Source organism: Eretmochelys imbricata, chromosome 15 (assembly GCF_965152235.1).
Source record: "Eretmochelys imbricata isolate rEreImb1 chromosome 15, rEreImb1.hap1, whole genome shotgun sequence".
Taxonomy (NCBI): domain Eukaryota; kingdom Metazoa; phylum Chordata; order Testudines; family Cheloniidae; genus Eretmochelys; species Eretmochelys imbricata.
The window spans coordinates 25,249,251-25,274,203 of NC_135586.1; the positions used below are offsets into that span (position 1 = coordinate 25,249,251).

The window sequence follows — 24,953 nt, forward strand, 5'->3', positions numbered from 1 at the left end:
CTGGTGCAAGCCAGGTCCGGTGTCACCACGAAAAGGGGCCGGCCGGGGACAGCTGCTCCCTGCGCGTGCGAGAGGGAAACGGACCCGGCTCTTGCTGTTCCCAGAGGCCCGGTCCCGCCTGCAGCTGCAGCCATGAACGAAGCAGGTAAGAGGGGCCCGGGCCCGATCCGGGGGTGGCAGATTAACCGGCCCCTCGCCAGAGCCGCCCCTGGAAGCGGGTGTATACACCGCGGCGTACGTGCACTAGCCTCCCTCGCGGCCTGGGGCTGCTCCCTGCCGGCGGGGGCGCGACGAGAACCCGGCTGCCCAGCCGCTCCCCGGACCCGGGGCGGGGACCAGGCTTGGCCAGCCCGAGGTGGGGGCTTGCCGGGCGGGTCCCTGCGGCTGACGGGCCCCGTTTGCCTTGCAGAGCTGATCGAGGCCTTCAAAGCCCAGATGAGGGAGGATCCTGACGTGGCCTCGGCCGTGGCCGCCATCCGCGCGCTGCTGGAGTTCCTGAAGAGAGACAAAGGTACAGGGGCCCCGGCGGCCCACGCCGGCCCGGCCCGCGCTCCGCTGCAGAGCGAGACGAGAACCCGCAGACCCTGCCCCAGGGCCAACGGAAGATGGTCCCATAGGACGAGCAGTCCTGAATCCGTCCTGTAGAGGGCAGTGGTAACACACCTCACCGCCCACCTTGCCGTATTTATAGGCGTGGACGGATCCCGTTTTTATAAACTTCGATTTCACCGTCCGCGCGCAGACCGACAGAAGATGCTGCCTGGTCGTTATTGAACGAGGCTCTCTAATAAATTGTTTGACGCCCCTGTAATTGCCTGCAACTGTGAAAACTGTTAGTTGATAAAAACTGAAAAGATGCTAAAACCCCAAAATTTTGCAGAACTGTGAAATGCAAATCAATGCAACTTAAATAATGCTCGCAAATAACTATTGATATTAGCCATCCAAATTCTTTTTAAAAAAAAACAAATTCTGCCAATCCTAAACATTTATGACACACACCTAATTGCGATCATGGTGTTTCAGGGGACTGGAATTCAGAGCTTTGTTGCATTTCAGGTGATCATTTAATTTTTGCTTTCTCAAGAGGCAAGCTATACTGCAGTTCATCTCTGCTTCCAAGATCCTGCTTTTTCTTTTTCCACAAGCAAAACTAACAGTCCAGTTCCTGCATTGCAGTAAAAGGCAAGCCCTGTATTTTGAACCTGAACGTCATACTGTTTTTAAAAGTTCAGAAAAGAGTTAAACATGGAGGTCTTTGAGGAGAAAAATAAAAAAGCAGGCTACACTCCATCCAAAGTTAGAAATAAGAAAGTTGTCTGGTGGACATTGTACAGAAATGAGCACATGCTGTGAGAAGCGTGCATTACTAATCAAAATCTGGGAAACAGAAGTAGTACAAGAAAGGTTTTCAAAATATATTTGGTGTTTGTTTCATTAAGTATAATCTGCTTCATTGGATATGTGCTCTTCTACTCACAGAGTGGCTAAGTCTTGACTGAGCATGGGTGCTGAATTACCGCATTAATGGCAAGAACTTGTTCCTTCAGGTTACAGTCAAAACACATTGATGGGCAGGCAGGAGTAGTCAACACTGCTGTTGACTATGTAGTAGTATTTCATCAGTTTTCATTCCTGGCAGCGATGCAAGTTTCAGGAGTGCTTATTCTCTTTTTAGATGACTGTTATTCTAGAGAAAGGTGGATGGAGGGCATGCTGGAGGTAGGGCTTACAAGACTATAGATTTTGTACTCAAATTTATGGAATCAGTTGAAAAACTTTCACATGGTGTAATAAGCTTCCGCTGTAATCCCAATACACTGAAGGAGAAATACCAAGTTAGTCATTTGGAAGTGTTTAAAATAAACCCATTAGTGCCACACCAGAATACACCTAAACTTCTGTCTAGCACAGTAGTTCTCAAACTTTTGTACTGGTGACCTCTTTCACATAGCAAGCCTCTGAGTGTGACCTCCCCCCCACAAATTAAAAACACTTTTTAATAAATTTAACGCTATTATAAATCCTGGATACAAAGCGGGGTTTGGAGTGGAGGCTGATAGCTTGTAATGAGTATCTTGTTTTGAAATGAAGTTTGCATTTTTCTCTCTCTCAGGTGAGACCATTCAGGGTTTGAGAGTAAATCTCAAAAATGCCATTGAAACTCTATCTGGTGTTGACTCTTCAGTGGCAGTCTCTTCAGGCGGAGAGCTCTTTCTAAGGTTTATCAGTCTCACCTCACTGGAGTACTCGGTGAGTTTGTCACCAACTGTAATGCTTCACTCAAAGTAACACCACTCACAAAAGTAATCCTGGGCCTTAATTTTTGTTCTTATTGCTTTTTCCAGGACTATTCAAAGTGTAAAGAAATCATGATTGAACGAGGGGAACTTTTCCTTAGGAGAATCTCTCTTTCAAGAAACAAAATTGCAAAACTCTGCCATACATTTATCAAAGATGGTGCTGTAAGTATGTCAGGACTGATGAATCTGTTGTGGGTGTTCCATTATTTCAAGTGATGGAGGAAATAGGAAGGTTTTATCCTCATCTGTTAAGGAGACTACATTATCTGATGTTGGCTTTCCTAACTAAAGATGTTGTTCCTACTTATTAGTCATCACATTTGTTTATGCCACATATTCAAATATTTTTTAACACTCCCTTTTTCTTTCTTTCTTTCCTTCCCTCCCTCCACCTTTGTTTCCATACAAACTGACATTAAGCCTGTGGCCCAGTTCTAAGTGGTACTGAGCACCCACAACTACTGACTTAAATGGAAGTTGTGGGTTCTCAGCCCCTCTCAGTGTCAGGACTTCAGTAATTAAGTGTCCTATAAAGTCCAATTTTCCTGATGGCTTGACATCCCATGCTTTGTAAAAATACAGGAGTTTAACATTGGACAGGTCACCAAAAGTATCTACAACTCTTAAAATGTTACATTTTTTTGAAATCGGGATATTATCTAAAGTAACTGACGATCATGTTTAAAACACTTGTGCATGGTAAACAATTACAAGAGATCATGACAATAACAAAGTTTTCCTGAAACTTGCTAAAGCAGTAAAATGTCTGTTACTTTAACAGCGAATATTAACGCATGCCTATTCGAGAGTGGTCCTCAGAGTGTTAAAGGCAGCTGCTGAATCAAAGAAGCGTTTCAGTGTTTATATTACTGAATCACAGCCCGATCAAGCTGGGCAAGTATATGTCAATTTTATCTTCTTGATTTAGTAAGATGCTGTAGAGCTAATGTCTATCAGTGGAGTCATATTTTAAGAACAGCTTTTTCCTGTTTTGAATGATTGAAAGGTAACTATTTCATTGCAAAACATCACATCCCTCTTGACAGTCTACAGCAATGCCCTTCTAAAGAACCACTATCAGCAGGCAATTCCCTGTACTAAATAAACACATTACAGCATTCCCAAGCTTTCGAGCTAAGGTGTAACAAAACTTTAATGACCAACCCATGCTAGGCAATCCATTTTTCCTCTAAGAAGGATTGCTTAAAAGGCCAGTCAACTTGAAGTATTTTTTAAAATAAGCTACTAGTAGCGAGTGTTACTCGTAACAATAGGAGGATAAAAATGTTCACCAAAAATGTGGTGGTTTTTGTGTTTGGGTTTTTTTTTAAAAAAAAGTATGAGTTCCCTTTGAGACATTACATAGTATAAATTACTGACAGATCTGTACAGCACGATCAGTCTCCAAAGGATACAACGTAGTGTGAGGGAAGTAAGGAAAATAGCAAACCATACATGCTGTATAACAACCAGGTAGCTGCCACTCTCTGGCCACCCAACTGGGCAGTTTCATTTCTAATGACAACTGAAATACCTGAAGATCGGCCAGATAAACTGTGATTTATCCACTTCACGAAAGTAACATTTCACAGTACGCTCTGTTCATAGTATCTTGTATCTAACACCAAGCAGATGAAAAAGCTGAGCGTTAAATGTACAGTAAACTGTCAATTTAATCACATTTGTCTGAGTCTTTTACCTTATATAGTTACAAGTCATACCTATGATTTCTAAACTGAATGATTAGAGGGGAATCTTCAGTTTTACTCCTTGTATTGTCAATTTCACTATTTCCCTGATAGTCAGCTTGTTTCCCCTTTATTTGTGTGAGTTTTTCATACAACAGGGAGAAACCAAAAAAAGGAGTGATTGCAAAACCACAATTACCAATAGGGAGATGCAGATATGTGTGGGCTCTACTATCGGTAATGCTCTACCAAATTCACAGCCATGAAAAACGCGTCACAGACCATGAAATCGGGTTTACTCCCGTGAGATCTGGTCTTTTGTGTGCTTTTACCCTATACTATACAGATTTCATAGGGGAGACCAGCATTTCTCACATTGGGGGTCCTGACCCAAAATAGAGTTGCAAGGGGGTCATAAGGTTATTTTAGGGGGGTTGCAGTATTGCCACCCTTATTTCTGCGCTGCTTTCAGAGCTGGGCAGCCAGATAGCGGTGGCTGTTGATCAGGTGCCCAGCTCTGAAGGCAGCAGCCCACCATCAGCAGCGCAGAAGTAAGGATGGCATGGTATCGTATTGCCGCCCTTACTTCTGCACTGCTGTCTTCAGAGTTGGGTGGCCAGAGAGTGGCAGCTACTGACTGAGGGCCCAGCCCTGCAGGCAGTAGCGCAGAAGTCAGGGTGGCAATACCATTCAATGCCATCCTGACTTCTGCGCTGCTGCTGGTGGCGGCTCTGCCTTCAGAGCTGGGCTCCCGCCCAGCAGCCACCGCTCTCCAGCTGCCCAGCTCTGAAGGCAGCGCCGCCAGCAACAGCAGCACAGAAGTAAGGGTAGCAGTACTGTAACCCCCTCCTACAAAAACCTTGTGACCACCCCACAACACTTTTTTGGGGTCAAGACCCCTACAATTACAACACCATGAAATTTCAGATTTAAATAGCTGAAATCATGAAATTTACTATTTTAAAAATCCTATGACATGAAATTGATTCATGGTCCATTTTGGTTAATTTGGTAGGGCCCTAACTATCAGGCTTTATTCATACATACTGAAAAAAAATAGTTGTATCACATCTATGAATTTCACTGACCTATTTAAAGGAAAATTTCAAAACTTCATAAACGTTATTTTAATAGGCAAAAAATGGCAAAGGCCCTTAGCAAGCTCAACGTTCCTGTGACTGTGATTCTAGATGCTGCAGTTGGGTAAGTATATTAATTAAATTCTTAGAAGTTAACAAGCCTTTCATTGTCCTTCTGGTTTTCATTTTAACTAAAGTATATATGAACTTCCCAAAAATTTGTTCAAATTGGAATAGATGGTTTAGCTAATTTAACCTTTCACTGTAGTATCAACTGGCACAGCTACTGTACAAGCTAAATCTTTTAACAGGATAATGTGATTGCCATAAATCAAGCAGAAGTATTTGATAATGTTTAGATATTAAATTGAAAAAGATAATTAAACTTAAGTGTAGCATTTAGGGATATGGGGGAGAAAAGGAGCTGAGATGCTATAGTTAAGGGTTTTTTTTTTTAAAGTCAGATGCTTTATATGTACACAAGTGCTGTGACTGGATTTTTTAAAAAAAGCTAATAATTGCTTACTAGATACCAGAATTTGAGTCCTAAATGCATGAGAGTGGAACAAGGATCATGTCCCTAGCCTCTGTTTGCCAGAAGCTGGGAATGGGCGATGGGGGACGGATCATCTGTTCATTCTGGGGCACCTGGCATTGGCCACTGTCGGAAGATAGGGTACTGGGCTAGATGGACCTTTGGTCTGACCCAGTATGGCCGTTCTTAAGTTTATGTTCTTATGAACAGTGCATTATTAAAACTTAATTCTCTATCCAATTGCCTGAGAGCCAATTGTCAAGAAGATACACACCACTCTAACTTGCTATATTTTACAACGTAGTTAACTTAATCAGTCAGGTCACTGATTTCATAGTATCTGGCCAGATAACTCTTAGAGACAGAACTGAAAAAATAGAACTTCTCTCCTTATGAGCATTTTAGTTGGTGTTGCATTTCCTTCATGCACTAGGATACATGCTATCTCTATACTTTTATAGAGCACCTCTCATCCAAAAAGTATCTTCTTTCTATCAATATAAGGGAAAAACAGACGTGAGGCGGCATCAAAAGAAGGGAAAACAAAGGATTAAAGGCATTTGGAATTATTTAAAAGTATATTTTGGTAGTGACCATCTTGAAATATGGAGCTAAGATAGACTATTATGAAGTTAATATTGAATATTAACTAAATTTCTGTAACTGATTACTAGTAACTACTAGACTTCAGCCAAAATATCCTCAGGAACTTTTGAGGTTAATGCCTCAAGTATGTTTGGCAAAGCATTGGTTATTTTATATTCCTGTTTGGGGAGATCAAGGAAGGATAATTCCAAGGACATATGAAGAGGCTGCATGCATATATCTGGATAGTTGCAAGAATGACTAGTCTACTGGAAAAGCAAAATGATCATGAGGTATTAACAAAATTGTTTAAGTCACATTTCTAGTACTATACTATACGATTTAACTTTTTTTCTTAAACAGCTACATCATGGAGAAAGTGAACCTGGTAATAGTTGGTGCTGAAGGCGTGGTTGAAAGCGGAGGAATTATTAACAAGGTAAGAGGTGCTAAATTAGTGATTCTTCATATACCTGGAGCAGACTGTGCGTGTTGATAGATTTTGAAAATGTGAGCAATGTTTGCATTGTATTTCTAATAGATTTTTACTCACTAGAGCTTAATGGGCTTCTTCTAGATGATGCAGGGGGAGGTTAATTCAGGAAACTCAGATTGCTGCTGCTAATTATTTGTGAATAACCCCCGTGTATTAGTGTCATGATTAAGACTATTATAATAAATTGCCACCTTCTACAGTCCGTTGCAACTGAATAGTCTTCATGGTTACAATATACTTAAAGTTTAAGCTAAAATCTGTTTTGCTTCAGAGTCCAATCAGTTTCAGTTTTACACAGTTGTCAGCATCAATAAGTCTATATCTAAGGCAACAGATTTATTTTGCTTACACTACTGTTTAAAAATAACCATATTCTGTCTGCAACTTTCATATTGATATGCAAAATAGAATATGGCCTAAAGACTAGTTAGAGTTTGCAGATAGAAAGATAACTTTTTGGCTTGAAGGAGGAGTACATTACACATGAAAGCTGGTTAGAATAAACAAAGATGAAACTTTCCTGACCTGAAACATACTAACAGGTAGTATTCTTCATTTTGTCAGAATAGGGAGTGGAAGTCAGGACTCCTGGCTGCTGTTCCCTTTTGTACTACTGCTTCCTCTGTGCATCAGTCTCCTGCTTTGTAAAATGAGGATAATACTTGTCTACATCACAGAGGTGTTGTGACCCGTAATGGTGCGCAGACAAAACTCTCTTTTAAAAGAGCATACTGTTTCTTAAGCTTTATTTCTAGGATGAGTTCCAGCCTTTTCAGAAGTGCTTTTAGTTTAGATGTTAAGTACACTTGAAGAGTCTACTGGTTGGAACCATGGAAGTTCACTGTCACTCTAGCACTGAGCGTATGTACTGTTTTCCATCTAACTGTCTCCACAGATTGGTACAAATCAAATGGCTGTGTGCGCCAAAGCGCAGAATAAACCGTTTTATGTGGTAGCAGAAAGCTTCAAGTTTGTAAGACTCTTCCCTCTAAATCAACAGGATGTCCCAGATAAGTTTAAGGTAAGGGAAATTCAGAATACTTTCTAACCCGCAGAGCTGCATGTAAATTGGTTCTATGAGCAAATAATGTCATAGATTCAAGACCTTAACCATAAATTTATACCTAATGCACTGAAAATGTAGTTTACATTTTTCTATCTAGGGTAAGTCAAAGCCACACCCAACCTGTAATAACATACAGTATAGCTTAAACAAAAGTGTGTTTGCCAATTTAGATTTTCCCACCCTCACGCACTTTACTAGTATTTTATAATATTGAAAAGCTTCCTGCTCTGTGTACACTCAACCAAACTGCCAGAAGCAGCAGCACTTCCCCTCAGTGCTACCAACATACTGTTCCTGAAGCAGCTCACTCAGTACACAGGACAAGCAGCTGGCAGCAGAATGGCTGGATCAAGGGAAACTCTTTCCAGAACGATAAACCTTATGTATTACTGTGTAGATGATGAAGTGGCTGTACTAGGTGGCATCAGTCTATGCTGTGGTTAGAGCTGTGGGTTCCTTCAGCTACAGCTTGGGTCGATAAAGTTTGGTTAAGGCCATATTATTATTCAAGCTCAAAAAAGATTATGGCCTATCATTTTGTGACCACTCATGGTTTTCTTCTCCTCCCCCCCCCCCAGTACAAAGCAGACACCCTGAAAACAAACCGAAGTCTAACTGAGGAGCACCCCTGGATTGACTACACCTCACCATCACTAATTACATTGCTGTTTACAGACCTAGGTGTGTTAACTCCATCAGCTGTCAGCGATGAACTTATTAAACTTTATCTGTAATAGAGCAGATTCACTCACGTTGTGCTCTGTTGTTCAATGACCATCTCTTCACAGTTGCAGAGTTTGACAGATATAAACTATCCCAACATGTTGTAGAAAGGAAACTGTATAAGGATTAGCTTCATTACCAGCAGCCTTCTGATTTTTACAGTGAAGCAGCAAGTTTTGAATTCATTTATTACATATAAATGGACCAGTGTGCAAACAGAAGTGTAAGTCATTGAGGGTCTGACCCTCTAAAATAAATTTTTGTAGAGGGGTGCAGCATTATGAGCCTGACACCTAAACTGCCTTTCCCCACATACAACCTCTGAACAGGTTGAAAAATTACTTAATAATTCCAGATATGTTAGGTACACATCTGAACAAAAAGAATCCACCAGGCACCTGATAACTGAATTCTACATTTCTTACCCGAAGCATTCAGTTTTGGAACAGTCGTCTGATTTAGTTCTGTCTTCAAAGTTGCAGCTATGCTTGTGCCCCCCGTAGAGACTGTCGAGATTCTACTAGATGCACATAGTACTTATGGAAGCCAAGGCGGTTTTGTAGGTAACTAACAATGCAGAGCACGGCATGAAGCAGCCTTGTGTAAAAGTACGGCTTTACTAAAACAAAAGAGACATCTTCACGGAGAGATGGTTGAAGCATGATTGTCAATCTTCAGACTCTGAGTCAACCACAGCTTTGACTTTTCTCTCACTGCTCAGCAGCCTCTTCTCAAACTCTTCCTCACTAATTTTACCCTTTTTTAACCTTTTCAAAAGTCGTGTGTCATTCAGCAGCTCCTCCATTTCCTCATCTTCAATATCTGAGCCCTGCAGATAGTTGAAACAGTGATTTACTCCTGTACTTAAATGCTTATGTTCTATATATTTGAACAGTCTAGAAATAACCCTATTCATTTTTTACTGCTGATGCTTTGTTACATGTATTGTGCTGCTGCCATCCATTGCATAGCCATATTAGGCTGTCCCTTATATGTGCGGCAACACACAAGGCAGCAATAAGGGTTAAAGACGCTTTAGCAACAGAAGGGGACATGAGGAACAGTGGATTCCCTTCTATTAACATTCAAAATACTATTTAAATCTTAAGTCCTCTTTTTCCTGCTTACTCAACCCTGACCCTATTAAAGGAAACCCCAGATAAGATTAAACTTGCCAACTGAAAAAGAGTGGGGGGGAGGTTAAAGTTAATACAAAGAGCTTTGCTTTGCTAAAAGTAACATTACATTTGCATAAAAACTGCATGGAATATAGTGAGTTTGAGCCACTTGCAAGGAGAGGGCAGCCTCACATCTTGCTCTAGAGCAGGGGTCTCAAACACATGGCCCGCAGAGCTATTTCCTGCGGCCCGCCAAGCAGCCCACACCCCACCCACAGCCTACCTCCAGGCCAGGGGTGGGCAAACTACGGCCCGCGTGATTATCCCGCGCTGCTCCCTGAAGCGGCTGTCCCTGTGGCCCAGAGAGGGGGGGGCAGAGGGCATGTATTGCCATGGCTTCCAGGCACTGCCCCCCGCATCTCCCATTAGCCGGGAACAGGGAACCGCGGCCAATGGGAGCTTCAGGGGAGGTACCTGGAGGAGCAGAAAGGCAGCACACAGAGCCCTGTGCCCTTGCCCCCCCTACCCCGGGGAGCAGGGACATGGTTCCAGCTGCTTCCCGGAACAGCATGGGGGCCAGGGCAAGCAGGGAGCCTGCCCTGGCCCCCGTGTGCGCCGCTGCCACCCCAGAGCCCACATCCCAGAGCCCGCCTGCATCCCACACCCCAACTCCCTGCCTTGAGCCCCCTGCCGCACCCTGCACCCCGACCCCCACCGCACCCCTCCTGCACCCCAACCCCATGTTCTGAGCCTCCTGCCACACCCCACACCCCTCCTGCACCCCCTGGGGGCAGGGAGGGGGTGGAGCTGGGGTGGGGACTTCGGGGAAGGAGTGGGAAGAGGTGGGGCAGGGGCAGGGCCAGCAAGCGGGGGGGCGGGGGAAATCAGGGGAGGATGCGGCCCCCAGGCCAATGCACTAGTCCTCATGTGGCCCTTGTGGTCATTTGAGTTTGAGACCCCTGCTCTAGAGGAGGCTGGCTGAGGAAGGTGTGAACCAATGTATTTCCTACATGCTGCCCATTTTGGACTATACCTGGAGAGCTCAGGCCTCCATAGCTTTCATGGCCCAACTTGACTTTCTGCTACTGGAGGCTTACAACAGGGTTCTGCTGACAGAAGCCAGGCAAGGAGTAGAGCCTCATCCCTCTCTATAGTGGGCTGACTGCTCAATTTTTTTCTTACGCACCCTTTTGAGAATGCAAGAAACTCAGGTACTGCAGCTCCCTTCATTTCATATTGTTTACAGCTCTGAGGAGTGAAACTTAAGCAATCCAGTCACTGGCAGAGGAGGAATGGATGGAACTTGCTTTTGAATTCATCAAGTTCTGTCTTCGGGGGTAGCAGGCAGGCAGTGTGGACAGACAGTTCTCTAACTTTCTGCCAGACTGAAGTCCTTATACCCCCTTGCTTTTTGGGAATGTTACATTCTAACCTGGCTGTGACTATACTGAAGTAGTTACATGTGAGTTTGAGGAACTTAATTTACCTCGTCTCTTCTCCGTTTCGTTGTAATTTTCTTCTTCTTCTCCTTTTTGGCTTTCTGCTTTGACCAGGCTTTATTCCTTATGAATTTTCTTTTTCCTTCATTTTCTTGTCTTTCCTTTCTTTGTTGCTCTAACAGTTTTTGCCTTTGTTTTTCTCTATTTTTATCTTTGAATGGAATGGAGTCTGTATCAATACTGACAGGAACAAAGTCTGAAAAACACTTTCCTTTTAGTTCAGGCATCTTTGGCATCCTCAGCAGGGCAAAACCTCGAGCAAAACTAGCAAAGTCCAGATCTGTTAAAATAATGATTAGGATATTAGCATGTGACAAAGTAATAGACCTAATCCACCAAAGTACTTAAATACATGAGTAGTTCCACTGATTTCAATGGGACTACTCATGTTTAAGTACTTTGATGGGTTGGGGGCTAAGTTATATTGGGTTGTGAAGGAGGGGGTACATATCTTAATATTTGCATAGGGTTAAACGCAGACAGAGTTTATGTATGTAAAACCCCTTCCTTCCCTGACATACTGCTTGCATCCTGATACTCAATTGCTTCTTTATTTAGCGGTTTCTGGAAGTCTGTGCCTATCAGTGGGAAATTGTCCAACAAAATTTTTTTTTTTAATCAAAAAATGTCAATTTGTCCAAATGGAAATTATTTACAAGATAGGGCCAGTTTCCACAAATCTCCCAATTCAAAATAATTGTAGGGAACAAGGTTTGAAGTTGTCAGAATGTCCCACTGCAATGTTTAACAAGTAATTCTAAAATTTATTTTTAAAAAAGTAAAATAAGGGTAAAAACTCAACGTTTCTAAACTTTGATTGACCCAATCAAAAAAATTCATCTTACCGGTTTGCAAAAACTTTCAAGACAAACTTTTCATCCGATTTCAGGACAGGAAAAAGATTCAAAATCTCAAACTTTCATGAGACAGAAAAATCATTCCTTGCCCAGCTTTACCTCACAGACTCAGAGCTAAGTTATTCAGTCACCACGCTCATCATATAAACAGTCCTTAAAGTAATGCATTTTTCTGCAAAGTCAGCCCACTGTTAGATGTCTTTAGAAAAATCTGTCACCAAGAAGTAATGCATCTTTTACTGTTTTCATTAAGTCAGACAAGGATCTCTGCGCATTGTAAGCAGTGGTCTATGTCTCTCTAAGATTTGCTTCCTTGCTTTGTCAAAATGGCATGGGCTGGGCTCTTATCTGCAACTTTGACTCTGGCTCCCCTCTGTGGCTTTGACAAAATCACAACCTCTGTGCTTCAGTTTACCCCACTATGAAATAGGATTACACCTTCCTTCAACAGAACTTCAGGAGTCAGTAATTCATGATTATGTAGCATTTTACATCTTCAAAATGGTATCAGTATTTAACTTAACAGAAGGTAACTATGTGTATGGGAACTTGGCAAGTGGATGAGCCTGTAGTGCTTGTGCAACAACATTGTAACTTTTGCCAAACTGAATATAGTCTTTGAAGTAAAGTAAAAATAGCAGCTGCTGCTGGGAATTACCTTTTATTCGGAAGATAAGATTGCACTCATGTTTGGCATAGGCCTGCACACAAGATACAAATGCTTTCATCCCTTTCTCAAACATGGTTCTGTCAGCCAGAGCCAGAGACTTCAGTTTTGGAAGAACATCTACCACATTTTTCAGTGGTTTCATTTCCTGCATGGGGCACTAAACCAAAAAAAAGAAAAAAACATAAACAAGAGGTAAATGTAATGGCTTAAAATAAGCATTGGAACTTCAAACACATAATTCAACATCAATTAAGCCTCAACACACGGAGGATATTTACCTGCCTCATGTTTTTTACTGATGAAGAAAGCGAGGCAAAGTTAAGGGGCCTTCAAAGTTCACACATTGAATTGTGAGAGAATAGGGAACAGAATGCATGAATCCTCACTCAACTCCAATTACTAGATCTCACCAATCTCCACTGCTAATCTGGTGGAATTAAGACCATTGTTTTACTTTCAGCCCCAAAATGAGAAGGATGTCACTACAAAGGTATACACTTTTTCTATTATAGATTAAATAGATAATTACACAATGCAGGGAACAATCCTGCTTTAACAGGGAGATGAATTAGTTTAATTAATAAAGAGCTCTCACATCTGTTTTTTGTTACTCGGCTAGGTTAAAACAACTCATATACATGTTTTAAAATTTATGAAGTCTGATTTCAAAAAACTGGTTTTAGGTCTGATGAATTAGTTTTCATTTTAATTCATTTCTGCTGTTAGGAAATAAAAGCCAACTCACCTTTTGGTTTATTGAGAGAAAATTAACGTAAGATTCTTCCATGGGAAGCAAAAACACAAGCGCACTGCCTAAATGGCCAATTCGAGCTGTTCGACCACAGCGATGCACAAAGGCGCTAAAAACACAACAGAAAGTTGTTTTAAACAGGATGAGATGTTTAATTGCTTTTAAAGTAATACAAGACAATGAGTGGAATGGCAGGTTTATGGAAGGGAAGATCTAGGGCTACTGTACTCTTGATGTAGGTGAGTAACTACCAACAACAGGCGTTACCTGAATTCAGTGCAAGCAACATATAATCCTTTTATTCGAAAGATAAGAATTTAAATGTTCATGTTAAAAGGAGATTTGTCAAATATTTGTGTGTGTGTGTTATGGTAAAATGATGACACTGGTAGCTGTCAGATAAGGAAATAGTTACTTTAATTAGCTTTATTTTTAACCCTCATTACAGCACTTCCTGAACAGCTCTGCCCCTACCTACATCTCTGCTGATTTACTTCTTTCATTCCCTGAAGGTCTCCCACCTTATTGCCTCTTTGGTATTCTCTCCTGCCACCCCTTATGCTAGGAACTCTCTTCCATACTCATGTAAATGTCCACTATCATTTTATTAATGTTAACCCACCTAACCTATAAGTGCGATTATACATCCATAAGTGCTGTTCAAATGTCAGTTTTAACAAAAACTGCAGTACTCCAATCTTCCTTTGGGCATGTGGGACAACTACATTGTTTTGTCTATCCATTCAAACTAAATCTTGGGCAGGGAGTAGGTCTTCCACTGTGTTTTGTACAGTACTGAGCTCACTCTGCACTTAAATAGTACATTTACAGGAACAGAAGTGGGATTAAAGTTCTTATGAAGAATTGAAGTTGTACCTTGCACTGCTAGGTGGATCATATTGTAAAACCCAGTTTACTTCTGGAATGTCTATGCCACGGGCCATCACATCAGTGCAAACTAAAATGCCACTAGAAAGTTGGAAGAAAATGCAAATTTCTGATTAAATAGTCATTTGAGAAGCGCCAGCCAACAGCTCCCAACTTCTGCCCTGATTTATAAATCATGCATCCCAATTGGAGGCTGTGGGGGTGCATGTCAAGGCAGAATATTTGGTCTTAAGTTTTTTAAAAATATGACTATCAGAATTAGAGGACATATTACAGACGAACTAAAATTCACATTGAATGAAAATTCCACTAAGTATTTAGGAGAAGGAATGTATTTTGTATTCTTTCCTACATACCACTAATTGAAACTGAATAATCAACTCTTCCCTTTACAAGTTTCATATTTAAATTATTTCCCCTGCTTCTAAATACTATAAACATATTAAAGAAAGATCAAATGATCTAACTGCAGTTTTTAAACTATCAATAGGAGACTGGGGAAATGATTCTGTTTCACATAGAAACCTAAAACTGAAGTCCTAATGCTTGGATGGCAATAAAAAGAACATCACAGGGCAAGAATTCCAGCCTTTTTCCAATGAGAGACAAATATTGTTGGGCCCTAATGACTGCACATATTGCAAAACTGACAAAAGCAGATAACTTTAATGGAAATGAAAAAGCATTTTGTTGGCGATAAACCCACATTCTTTTTGTTCATATACTAATAAATGGGTATCATGGGTTTCAACTCCTTTTATCAGACAGAGGGGAATTTTCACCATCCTTCTCTTTCAAATGGGAGTTACCCGAGAGCAGTTTGTGTTATTGTTTTACCAATTAATCTGAATTTTTTCCTCATTCGGTACACCTATACACACGTAAAAGTGAGTGTGATTTATATCATCCACATTATCCCAGCTGCTTCAGTAGCCTGGCTGGCAGCCTGCTCAACACGAAAGCCACATTTCTATTCCCATGTGGTGTGTACTTCCCCATGCTGAAGATGAAGTTTTACATTTTTTAGCATTTACACCTTTCGCTGGAGTAGTCTATTCAAACGCTCCTACCTTGGGAGTTTCCGAAACTCAGTAAAAATCTTGTTACGTTTATGTTTCATTTTCCCATGAATGCACATTATTTTCACATTTTTAACTAAGGATTCCAGAGCTTTCCCATAATATTCCACACAGGCACAGGTACTGAGGAGACAATGAAAACCACAAAAAGTCGGCATCAACTTTTGTTTGTAAGTTGTATTTTTAATGTTACAATTGCATGTGGATTTAGCGCTGGTGAAAGATCCTGCCTCAAAAGCCCTGCAGTCTTGGAGTGCTCTGCTTAGCCACAGAACAGGTACAACATGACAGGACAGTGCAAACTTCCTCCACACTGCTGAAGTTACTAATCATGCTTGTGGTATGAGTGATACAGCTATCCATAGGGAACTGGATTGAGATGGTCAACCCATTTTACATAGGACTGCCATCAGATGATGAGTTTCAGTCATTAACAACTTGTGCTGGATTTGAACAGCTAAGCTGAAAGCAAATGACATCCCCATTACTAGCACTCTGAGCCATCCAGTCTCTTGCTAGGAAAATTTGTTACTATGAAAAATGGGAATGTAGCTGAAGAGCTTTTACAATACATTTTCTAGACTCAACTATTTCTACTTGATATATTCTTGAGGAGAGAGATATTGTGAGTCTGAAGAAAAGCAATGCAGGATGTTAGACTAAATGGCTTCCTATGGGTCCCTTAAAGCACTAACAGTTCTATTGTTCTATAAACTCCTCCAAGATATAAAGATGTCTTTATAACCAGCTTAATTTGTTTTGTGACAGCACAGGCCTTTCATATGAGACCTAAAATTGAGGTCCTGCCACTTCTGGTCTCCAAATATCCCAGGCTGTTTTTCACTTGAGTAGGAGCACTGGTTCTCAGTACCCTGGCCAAATTCTAAAAAGGGTTACAATTACATTCTGTCTCACTAAATACCCCCTGAAGTGTCAGACAATATTTTTCATAACTTCCTGTTTTTAACTATCAAACGGTGTTGATGTTAAACACCAGCTATATTCCATCCCATTTTGTAAGTACAGAAATTGCTTTACCTACTATAATTTACCTGTCAATTTAAAGATCTGATTCTGAATTCCTTGCACACACAAAATCACTCTGAATTAATTTTGGGAATGTAAGATCTAGCCTTACAGGTGGAAAGGGCTCGAGGATCCTTCTGAAAGGTGCTATACCAATTGGCTATTTTTATTACTAAAAGTATGAGCATTATTTTAATGACTAATGTACAGCTGTCTATGATAATACCTTATTGTGGTTAAGAAATAAACACAGAAAGTTCATATGTCCTGAGCAGTTCTTTGATTATGACAAAGTATAAGACAATTTTAATGTGAAGCAATGATCCGCCCTCCTTTTTTGTGCATTGTAGTCTACACAGAAAGTGGTTAATATGCTCCCTAGTAGATCACCTTTAGCATATGTCTCATGCAGCACTGAGCACACAAATAATCGTTGCACTGTTTTCACAAAGAACCCCAAATTAATTACCTGAAAAAGACTAGATGTTTTTCCTGCTTGTGTCGTCGAAGAAAATGCACCAACTGATTAAATTTTTCATCCGCTTTGCATATCTACACAACATCAAAAACATACGGAAAATAAAACAGTGGGTTCAAGATGAGCTGATTTGCTTGTTTCTTCAATTCACCTCAGTACAGAGCCTTTGCAATTGATTCGTGCACTAATAGAGGAGGCATTTTACACAAGTTAATGCTTGCTGAAACGTATTCCACATACATCAGTGTGGGAACATGGTCCTTTATGTATACTGGTGCTTACTTAATTAAAAAGAAATAAACATTAATGCTGGAATTCAGCTTTAAAGTTACCTATTATTGGAGGTTTCTGAAGCTGAACTATTGACCTAATTACAAATCTTGGTTGAAATTATTTCCTCAGTGAATAAATACAGAATGACCTCAAGGACTGGGGAGTGTTACATATTATCCCCATTTCAGAGACAGGGAAAAATGAGGCACAGAAAAATTGAGCAAGTTCCCCAAGGTTATAGAAAGTGAATCAATGGCAGAGCAAGGAATTAAGGCCAGCAATTCTGACTTAGTGTCTCCAACTCAAGCTACTTGACAATACTGCTTCAGAGGAATTTGAAAGGCCTTAGGCTTGCTTTAGTAGTTGATTTATCAGCATGAATCCTTCTGAGGGCAGCTCCTATTTCAATTTTTGTTTACTGCAATAATGTTGCTAGCTGTTTTTGCTGCAGTCTTAGAATACTCACTGTTGCATTGTTTCTGAAGGCAACATGACTGTCAAACTGCAGTGCACCGGAGTGCAACATTCTGAGTTCATCATTATGTTTAAAAGAGAAACAACAAACATGGGGAGCAGGGAGCCTCACCATATAGTAATTTTCAAGCCGCGTGGGTGTTTTCTGAGTGCTACTCGCTGCCACTCCCTTCTCTTTCACTGAGATGCGGACAGGATTTCGGAGACCTGCTCTCACCAGGTTCTCTACTTCTTGAGTCTGAGTTGCTGAGAACAGACCTGTTCGTCTCTGCTTGGGCAAAAAGTCCAGAATGGTATTTAAACTGCAAGTAAACACAATTTAAAAAGAAAATAGCTCCAGAGTTCCATCAAGAGGAAGTTTTATAATCAGTTTTTAAAACAGAATGATTTTTACAAAAGGGTGCTGTGCACAACACCGGCTGTTGCACTAACAATCATGTGTTTGCTTGACTGATTATACTTCATGTGTGTTTGCACCTGAGGTTTCAAATAGGCGGTCAGATGATATTTACTTGAACATACTAGGCCTATGAATAACTATGTTTTTGATTATTAGCCTTGTTATGTTGCCCCCTTCCCTTGGCTCTTCTCTTTTTCCTCCAAGCTCTGCAGAGAATGATAAAAACGTACAAGGAAGCTCAAAAAGAAGACAAGATCAGAAAAGAGTGGATCCTTGATACATACTATAGTTTGGTATTTCTTCCTCTTCAGTTTACATTAGTGTATGATCAATTTTCATGTCATATTTGAAATACCAAATTGTTTAGTGCAATGGTGCCATTAATAGCAGAAGGGTATAAATAAGCTTCACATGCATTTCCCCACCCATCATAAAGTTAAAAAAGGAGGCATTGTGCAGTGGTCAAAATCAGAAGGATCTTGTGGTTAAATCACTTGACTGAGACTCAGGAGAAACAGCTTTAATTCCCAGTGCGACAAGTCACTTAGGCCTTGCAAATTCCCTTAACATAGACAAGGACATTAATTTATTTGTGCCTCGGCTACCCATCTGTAAAAACAGGGATAATACTTCCCTACTTGAAAGGAGTATTGTAAGGACACATTCATGGTTTGTGAGGTTCTCATATACTATCTTGATGGGTATCACAAACACCTGGATAGAAAAATTGGGACCTGGGACTCCTAAATTTTAGTCTCACTGTGTGACCTTGTACAAGTCATGTAACCTTTCTGTGACTCAGTTCTTCATCGGTAGCACAGGAATAATAAACATCTTGAGCACATTAATGGTTCTAAAATGCTTTGAGAGCCCTAGATGGATAGCATTATAGGAATGGCAAGTACTACTAGAATTATATTAAAAAAATACCTTGCTTCGAATCCCATATCTAGAAGTCTGTCTGCTTCATCCAATACCAGCACATCAAGTGATTTCACACAACTTGCTAAATCCAGCCCATCTGCTTTTCTTCTGAACAAATCCTCTAGACGGCCTGGTGTGGCTATAATGATGTTCCCACTATCGGTGACAGGGAGTATACAGCTTAGGTTATATTTTAATTGTACTTGGATGTCAACACCACCCCAGAATCTCATCATACCACAAACCTCCACTCAAAACACAGTCTGGAATCTTCAAGTGGGGACTGACCTGTGCACTTCTGACAATGGAAGAGAGCTCAGTCCACTAAAGACTTTGCTATTGTCTGTCTTATTAACATATAATGTGCTCAGATATTATGCTGAAGGGTAAAAGAACAAAACCCTAAAGATAAATAACTTGTGCATACAACAGCTCTGCAGCTACTTATATTGATCCTAGAGCTTACATAGCTATAAAATAGCTGTAAACTGAAAAGCGTACTGGCATGCAAACAAGACCACCAAGTCTATGCCACTTTATTTCAGAATTTCCATATACGTATCACCACAGAAAGCAGTTTATGAAAATTACGTATCAAATTACTTAGACAATATTCTGGTATTCCCAGTTCAGGCCTCTGACAGAGTGCCAAGCAAGGAAGGCTGAGTCAGCACTGTTCACAGCAGCTCCAATCAAGCAAGGCAGAATGGAGCTGACTAAGCAGAGCTGTGCCTAATTTGTTGGTGGGGCAGCGCAGAAAGGCTAATTAAGCCATTAGCCAGGAAGGAAGTGGAAAGGGGGAAAGCAGGCAGTAAGGGGGGAAAGAGAGATTGCTCTCCCTTGCTTGTTATAGGAGCTGTATATGTTATGAAGGTGGTAGGAATCCATTTGTAAATAAACTGCACAAGGTGTTGGACCAGCAGAAGGGTCTCAGAGTAGTTTGTAGACAGGAACAAAGCACAGGATCCAGGAGCCTGTGTTACAAGGCCACAGATTGGTCTCTCACAATTAAGTGAATGCAGAGTATTTTTTAAAAGATCCATTAATTTTTTACATGCTTTTTTCAACCCCACCCTTCCCAAGCTGAACCACAAGGCCATTTATTTAAGATCCTCTTTGGCACTTACCCCTGCTGTGACATTTTACACTAAGTAAGCCAATTAAAATCTCTCTTTAGTTAAAAAAACAAAACAAAACACCAACACTTTAATTTATGCTATGCACTAGCTGTAGCCCATAGGATTACTTTTCTAGCTATTATATCCTACTAATTCAGCCATCCGTATCAAATAGTATGTTTTTCTTTATGAATTAATCCATTTTATATATGTTTCTTATATTTTATCAGTATTAATTCCTATGAAATTAGGATGTGTTGAGGCATACAATATGCGTTTCCTAATAATTATACATAGAATAAGTTTTGCTGAAATGCAAAAGCCTACCAGCCAGTATCCAGTAAGATCCGCTAAATAGGTAAAAGTATAATCAGTTAAGAGTAAGTCAGCATAAAAGCTGGCAACCTGTGGCACAGATAGGAATGGTCCCTGAACTGTGGGGAACCAAAGGGAGGAACTACACACAACATTGAACAGGTTTATCCGGCATCTGCAACCGGTTGGTAACCACAGGGTATACCACAGACTTGTCAGTTGCCAAGAGAGCCTAGGTTGGCAGTTTTTGGAGTGAGATAATATGGAGAGAGTAAGTGTCATAATCCACTAACCTATAGGCTAAGAGTACCCATAAATTTCTTAGGGTATGGAAATAAGATTTGGACATAGTAGGTTGGATCTGAATTACATAGTGTCAGGATCCTATAAAATACCTTGTAAAGATATCATAGGGAACTTTAGCTTTCTTTTCTTTGTTCTCCTATCTTCTATCATGCTATCAGCTCAGCTTGTGTAGTGCTCAACATTCCTAACTATTGGGGAAACCAGAACCATCCTGTTATCGGGCATGCCAGGAGTAAGCTGGTCCTTCACCTCCTATTACCAAGGCCTCAAGGTATGTTAAGTTAAGGTACTTATAATAGGAATGTTACCACCAGGAGTTCTGGCATTCTTTTACTGTTTTGCAGTCAGAAGAATCATAGCATTTATTATTCTTTTGTTAATCTCAATAAAGCTTTTATCAATTTGGTACTGTCCTCAGTGTAAGTGGTTTTGTCAACCACCTTGAGAGTCCTCTCCCGATATAGAACTCTGTGAGTTCTCGGACCCTGTAGTCTGAATTGGACAAGAACCTATAAATCTTCTCGTCGGATGTGATCAGTGGCGAGCCAGAACAACTAACCCATAAAATTCAGGTCAACAAGCCCTTGGTCAGTAACACAGATTTTACGTTTGATCCCTTCCTACTGTTTTGTTAGTCCCTCATTATCCGTGTCTAATTCAGGAGACAGATCCCGCAAACACAAGCACATAAATAACTTGATTTATAGAAGGCAATGGGTTAAATACATCCTTAAATATGTGCAGGATTGGCACCCTAATTTGTAAACTCCTTGGGGCAGGGATTATGCTTCATTTCTGCTCTGAGAGGCACCAATAGAAACACATTATCAGTCAACTCACCCATGTTCTTTGAATTTTTTAATATCTTCTATTGGATTCCTACCACCAATCAAAAGAATCTGGCTGAAACAAGAAACATGTCACTCACAAATTTGCAAACAAAAGCCAAAGAAAAGTCTGTTTTCATTACAAACCTAAGCATACCTACCTAAATTGGGGGAAGTGTTTTGTGAAATGTGATAGCACTTCATCAATCTGAACAGCTAACTCTCTTGTGGGTGTGATGACTATGGCTCCAACCTGCTCATTAGAACAAAAGGAAAGACAGAAATAGACAAATGCCCCAAAAGACATTTACTATTTGCTGTGACTATGAAATTATGATGCTAAAGTTTCCATGGGCAAACACCATTTTTGTTAAAGTGCTGAGAAATAAACAAGTGATCCAATTCAATTGTCGTGTCCTGAAACATGTCAAAATGGGATGCATTACACAGCTGGCCACACAGTACAGTAACACAAAATCCCTTTGAAATGCCCCCCCTTTTTTTTTAATTGGGTGCACAACATTTTTTTTTAAGGCAATACAAAGATCTTTAGTGACAAGTAGCAGTGAAGTGAATTCAAATTTGTTCAGAAGTCAAGAGACAGTACAATAAAAAACTAAAAGGTCATAGTCCCTGAGATATCTTGTTCTCTAACAGTTTACAGACATCTTTTGTTCTTGGTAAACAAAAAGCAATATACAAAGTACAAATTATTACTAATCAATTTCACAAGCTATTCAGGAACACATTTAAACAAATCTATAAAAAGCAGCACAGAACTTTAAAAAAGTGTTTTCAATTTATTCCTGGTTATGAATGTAATGAGGGGCTGATCCTGCAAACCTTTAATCACATGTGTAACTTGACTCTTAAGTAGTCCTATAAGTCTTCAATCTTAAGTTACAGCTATATATTTATTTATATATTCAGAATCCCTCAATTCAGTCTTACCTGCATTTTCTTTAACTTCTCTTCCCGTCTGAGGAGAATTTCTAATATGGGAATTACAAAAGCTAATGTTTTGCCACTGCCTGTTACCTGTGAAAATTGAAGCAAAGTTAGTTTTTTCACGAGTGCAAATACTTGTAAGAAAAAATAAACAGAGAATTCAATTCACAAATACTCACCGCTTCTGCAGCAACATCTTTATTGTTCATAAACAAAGGTATGGTTGCAGACTAAAGGAGACAGAAATATGGCGCAATTACATCCTCACTGGTTTAAACAAATCTTATGTAACTCAATTCACCCAAAAATCTAAAAGTGCTTTACAAAAGCACATAAGTGTCATCAACCCCATTTTACAGATGGGAAAATGAATCCCACAGAGGTTAAGTGATTGTTCTAGGTCACACAGGAAGTGCAGGGGGAAACAGAGATAGGGACCTGCCCCAAGAGAAATGGGGGTCTTGAGAGGGCCCCAGGGTGGCTAGGAAGGAGAACCTGGCAGGGTGGGGATAACAGGTGGGAAGCTTGACACGGTGGCAATAATTGGAGAAGTGTGTTTGGAGGGGTTTGGGGTGAGGGGGCAGGAATAGAGAGACCTGGGGAGGGCGGGTTTGAGCGGTGACTGACCTAGGAATAGAAAACCCAGGAGTTCTGACTCTATTCTAAGCACCAGCCCCTCATCTAAAGCAGAGGACTTGAACCAACTTGTCATTTCCATCAGATCACTAGAGCAGCACACACTAGCACCTATTGCCTTCTCAGGCGCTACTCATTACATAACGGAGCATCTTCCTTTGGGGCTTGCCATCCCCTATGCACTATACACAGAGACAAACTGCACCGAAGGGGCCCTCCCCCTTCACATTAAAAAAAAAAAGGCAGCGCACACAGGTCACACCATGGACGCTTTATGATGGGCTCCCCCCTTTTGCATTGGCCGGAGGGGCAGACAAGCAGCATAAAAATACTCACAGGAGCCTCCGCTGCAAGCGGGGGGAGGGGGGCAGAGCCTCCCTCCTATTAAAGGGCCCAGCAGGTACAACTGCCCAGTGGAGCCCTGAGGGGGTCGCTCACAGCCCCCTCCCCCCCGTATTAAGAGGGGAGGGGCGCAGCCCGCCTTGAGGGATACCACGGGGGTGGCACCCCGGCTATCTTCCGGGGGACAGACGGCCGAGCTCTCCCCCACGCCGTATGAAAGAGGATGGCGGCGAGCACCGGCTCGGGGGAAGGGCAGGGGACCCCCTGGACTGAGCACGGTCCGCACCGCAGAGCCACCCGCCACGGCCCAGCAAGCGGGGCGGCTCCCGCCCCCTACCTGCACGGGGGTCATGTGGGGGAAGCCCAGCTCCCGCAGGGTCTGCAGGACGCCCGGGCTGAGCGTGACGGGCAGACACTCCCACCGCCCCTCGGTCACCCCCTCCATCTTGAACAGGCTCCCTTGTGCCGCTGCCCGCCCGCTCAGGCTCCCCCCGGCCCGGCTGGGTCCCGTCGTCAAAGAGTCCGTGGGAAAACAGCGGCCGGGCGCAGATGCGTTCCGCTTTGCAGCAAGGTGCCGGTACCGCGCTGCTGAGGCGAACAGTAGCGTGAGGAACTGCTCCGCGGCTGCTTCTGGACTAAGCCACGTCCTTCTACACTTTCTCGAGGCTTTTATTCCACACTCCCCAGGGTAAATCTTTGAGCACGTTCTGAGTTAGCGCTTCAGAGGTGATTTCTAGCTTCCAGACTTTTCAACCATCACCAGTTCCTTCTACAGAGTAGCAGCCGTGTGAGTCTGTATTCGCAAAAAGAAAAGGTGGACTGGTGGCACCTTAGAGACTAACCAATTTATTTGAGCATTTTTACATCACTCAAGATTGCCACAGACGAACGTGCTGAACTTTCCACCCATAACCTCAAACTGACAGGAAGGTAAGTATTTCCTCTAGCTAAGAGATACGGATCCAGTTCTGACCTTCCTTGCACCAGCACTAAGGAAGGAACATGTCTGTGTAAAACTTATAAAAGACAAGAATCAGGTCCTATGCATTTAGGAAGTTCTTGCTTATCATGTACCAAAGCACATCTGTTTACATCTTAATAGGCAAGCCTGAAGGCATGATGGGTATGAGCGGTGGGATACTGGTGAGTTTCTCTGCCACTGACTTTGCTTTATTAGGCGAGAGATTTTTTTTTTCTTCTCTCCTTCCATTAGATAAGTAGAGACCATAGAAATGTACCTTTCACAACACAAGTCACTATGGGAAGAGGTCAACATTTGGTGAATAACTGCTCTTCAGTAGCTTCTGTGAAATCTTGAAGTTCCAAACTGAAATACATAGTAATTGGTATACAAATGCCCTTCACACTTAACCAGGTAACAGTGGATATGCTGGCTAGCTTCAGCCAGCTGTACCTCTGATTAACAAGATTGAGGACAGTCCGTATAGATACAGTATTAAGGTACCCTATAGCCTTAATTTTTCCTATATAAAAACTTTATAATATTGAAGGTATCAAGGAAGCAATATATTCAATGGACAACTTATGA

General features: G+C 41.4%; 2 protein-coding genes across 6 annotated transcripts; one reads left to right on the top strand and one right to left on the bottom strand.

Annotated features, from left to right (window-relative positions):
• The first annotated feature begins 5 nt into the window (after window positions 1–5).
• On the top strand, window positions 6–8,499 carry EIF2B1 (eukaryotic translation initiation factor 2B subunit alpha). Its single transcript, XM_077835187.1, has 9 exons — window positions 6–145; window positions 410–511; window positions 2,117–2,253; window positions 2,349–2,465; window positions 3,085–3,197; window positions 5,126–5,194; window positions 6,554–6,629; window positions 7,582–7,707; window positions 8,331–8,499. Exons 1-9 carry the CDS (start codon window positions 133–135, stop codon window positions 8,484–8,486), a joined length of 909 nt encoding a protein of 302 aa, XP_077691313.1. The 5' UTR covers window positions 6–132; the 3' UTR covers window positions 8,487–8,499.
• DDX55 (DEAD-box helicase 55) lies at window positions 3,566–23,857 on the bottom strand. 5 transcript variants are annotated; one of them, XR_013348083.1, is made up of 15 exons: window positions 23,742–23,857; window positions 22,606–22,656; window positions 22,430–22,516; window positions 21,640–21,731; window positions 21,492–21,554; window positions 18,919–19,068; window positions 17,701–17,890; window positions 16,833–16,915; window positions 15,329–15,460; window positions 14,247–14,339; window positions 13,365–13,479; window positions 12,608–12,776; window positions 11,080–11,372; window positions 8,901–9,304; window positions 3,566–3,921 (listed from the first exon to the last, which is right to left on the bottom strand). XR_013348083.1 is itself a non-coding variant. In XM_077835183.1 (14 exons), exons 1-14 carry the CDS (start codon window positions 23,847–23,849, stop codon window positions 9,143–9,145), a joined length of 1,788 nt encoding a protein of 595 aa, XP_077691309.1. In that variant the 5' UTR covers window positions 23,850–23,857; the 3' UTR covers window positions 8,647–9,142. The 5 variants fall into 5 exon arrangements, 2 of the variants coding, with proteins under 2 accessions (XP_077691309.1, XP_077691310.1); XR_013348084.1 differs by lacking the exon at window positions 3,566–3,921 and adding an exon at window positions 6,626–7,326; XR_013348085.1 differs by lacking the exon at window positions 3,566–3,921 and adding an exon at window positions 7,301–7,323.
• Between the last annotated feature and the right edge of the window lie 1,096 nt (window positions 23,858–24,953).

Coding starts and splice junctions, on each gene's coding strand:
- EIF2B1 (XM_077835187.1), top strand. Junction 3,198..5,125: donor TCACAGCCCGATCAAGCTGG/GCAAGTATATGT, acceptor TTATTTTAATAG/GCAAAAAATGGCAAAGGCCC. Junction 7,708..8,330: donor ATGTCCCAGATAAGTTTAAG/GTAAGGGAAATT, acceptor CCCCCCCCCCAG/TACAAAGCAGACACCCTGAA.
- DDX55 (XM_077835183.1), bottom strand. CDS start 23,849: ATGGAGGGGGTGACCGAGGGGCGGTGGGAGTGTCTGCCCGTCACGCTC. Junction 21,732..22,429: donor AGAAGTTAAAGAAAATGCAG/GTAAGACTGAAT, acceptor TCTAATGAGCAG/GTTGGAGCCATAGTCATCAC. Junction 12,777..13,364: donor TTCTCTCAATAAACCAAAAG/GTGAGTTGGCTT, acceptor TTTTTGGTTTAG/TGCCCCATGCAGGAAATGAA.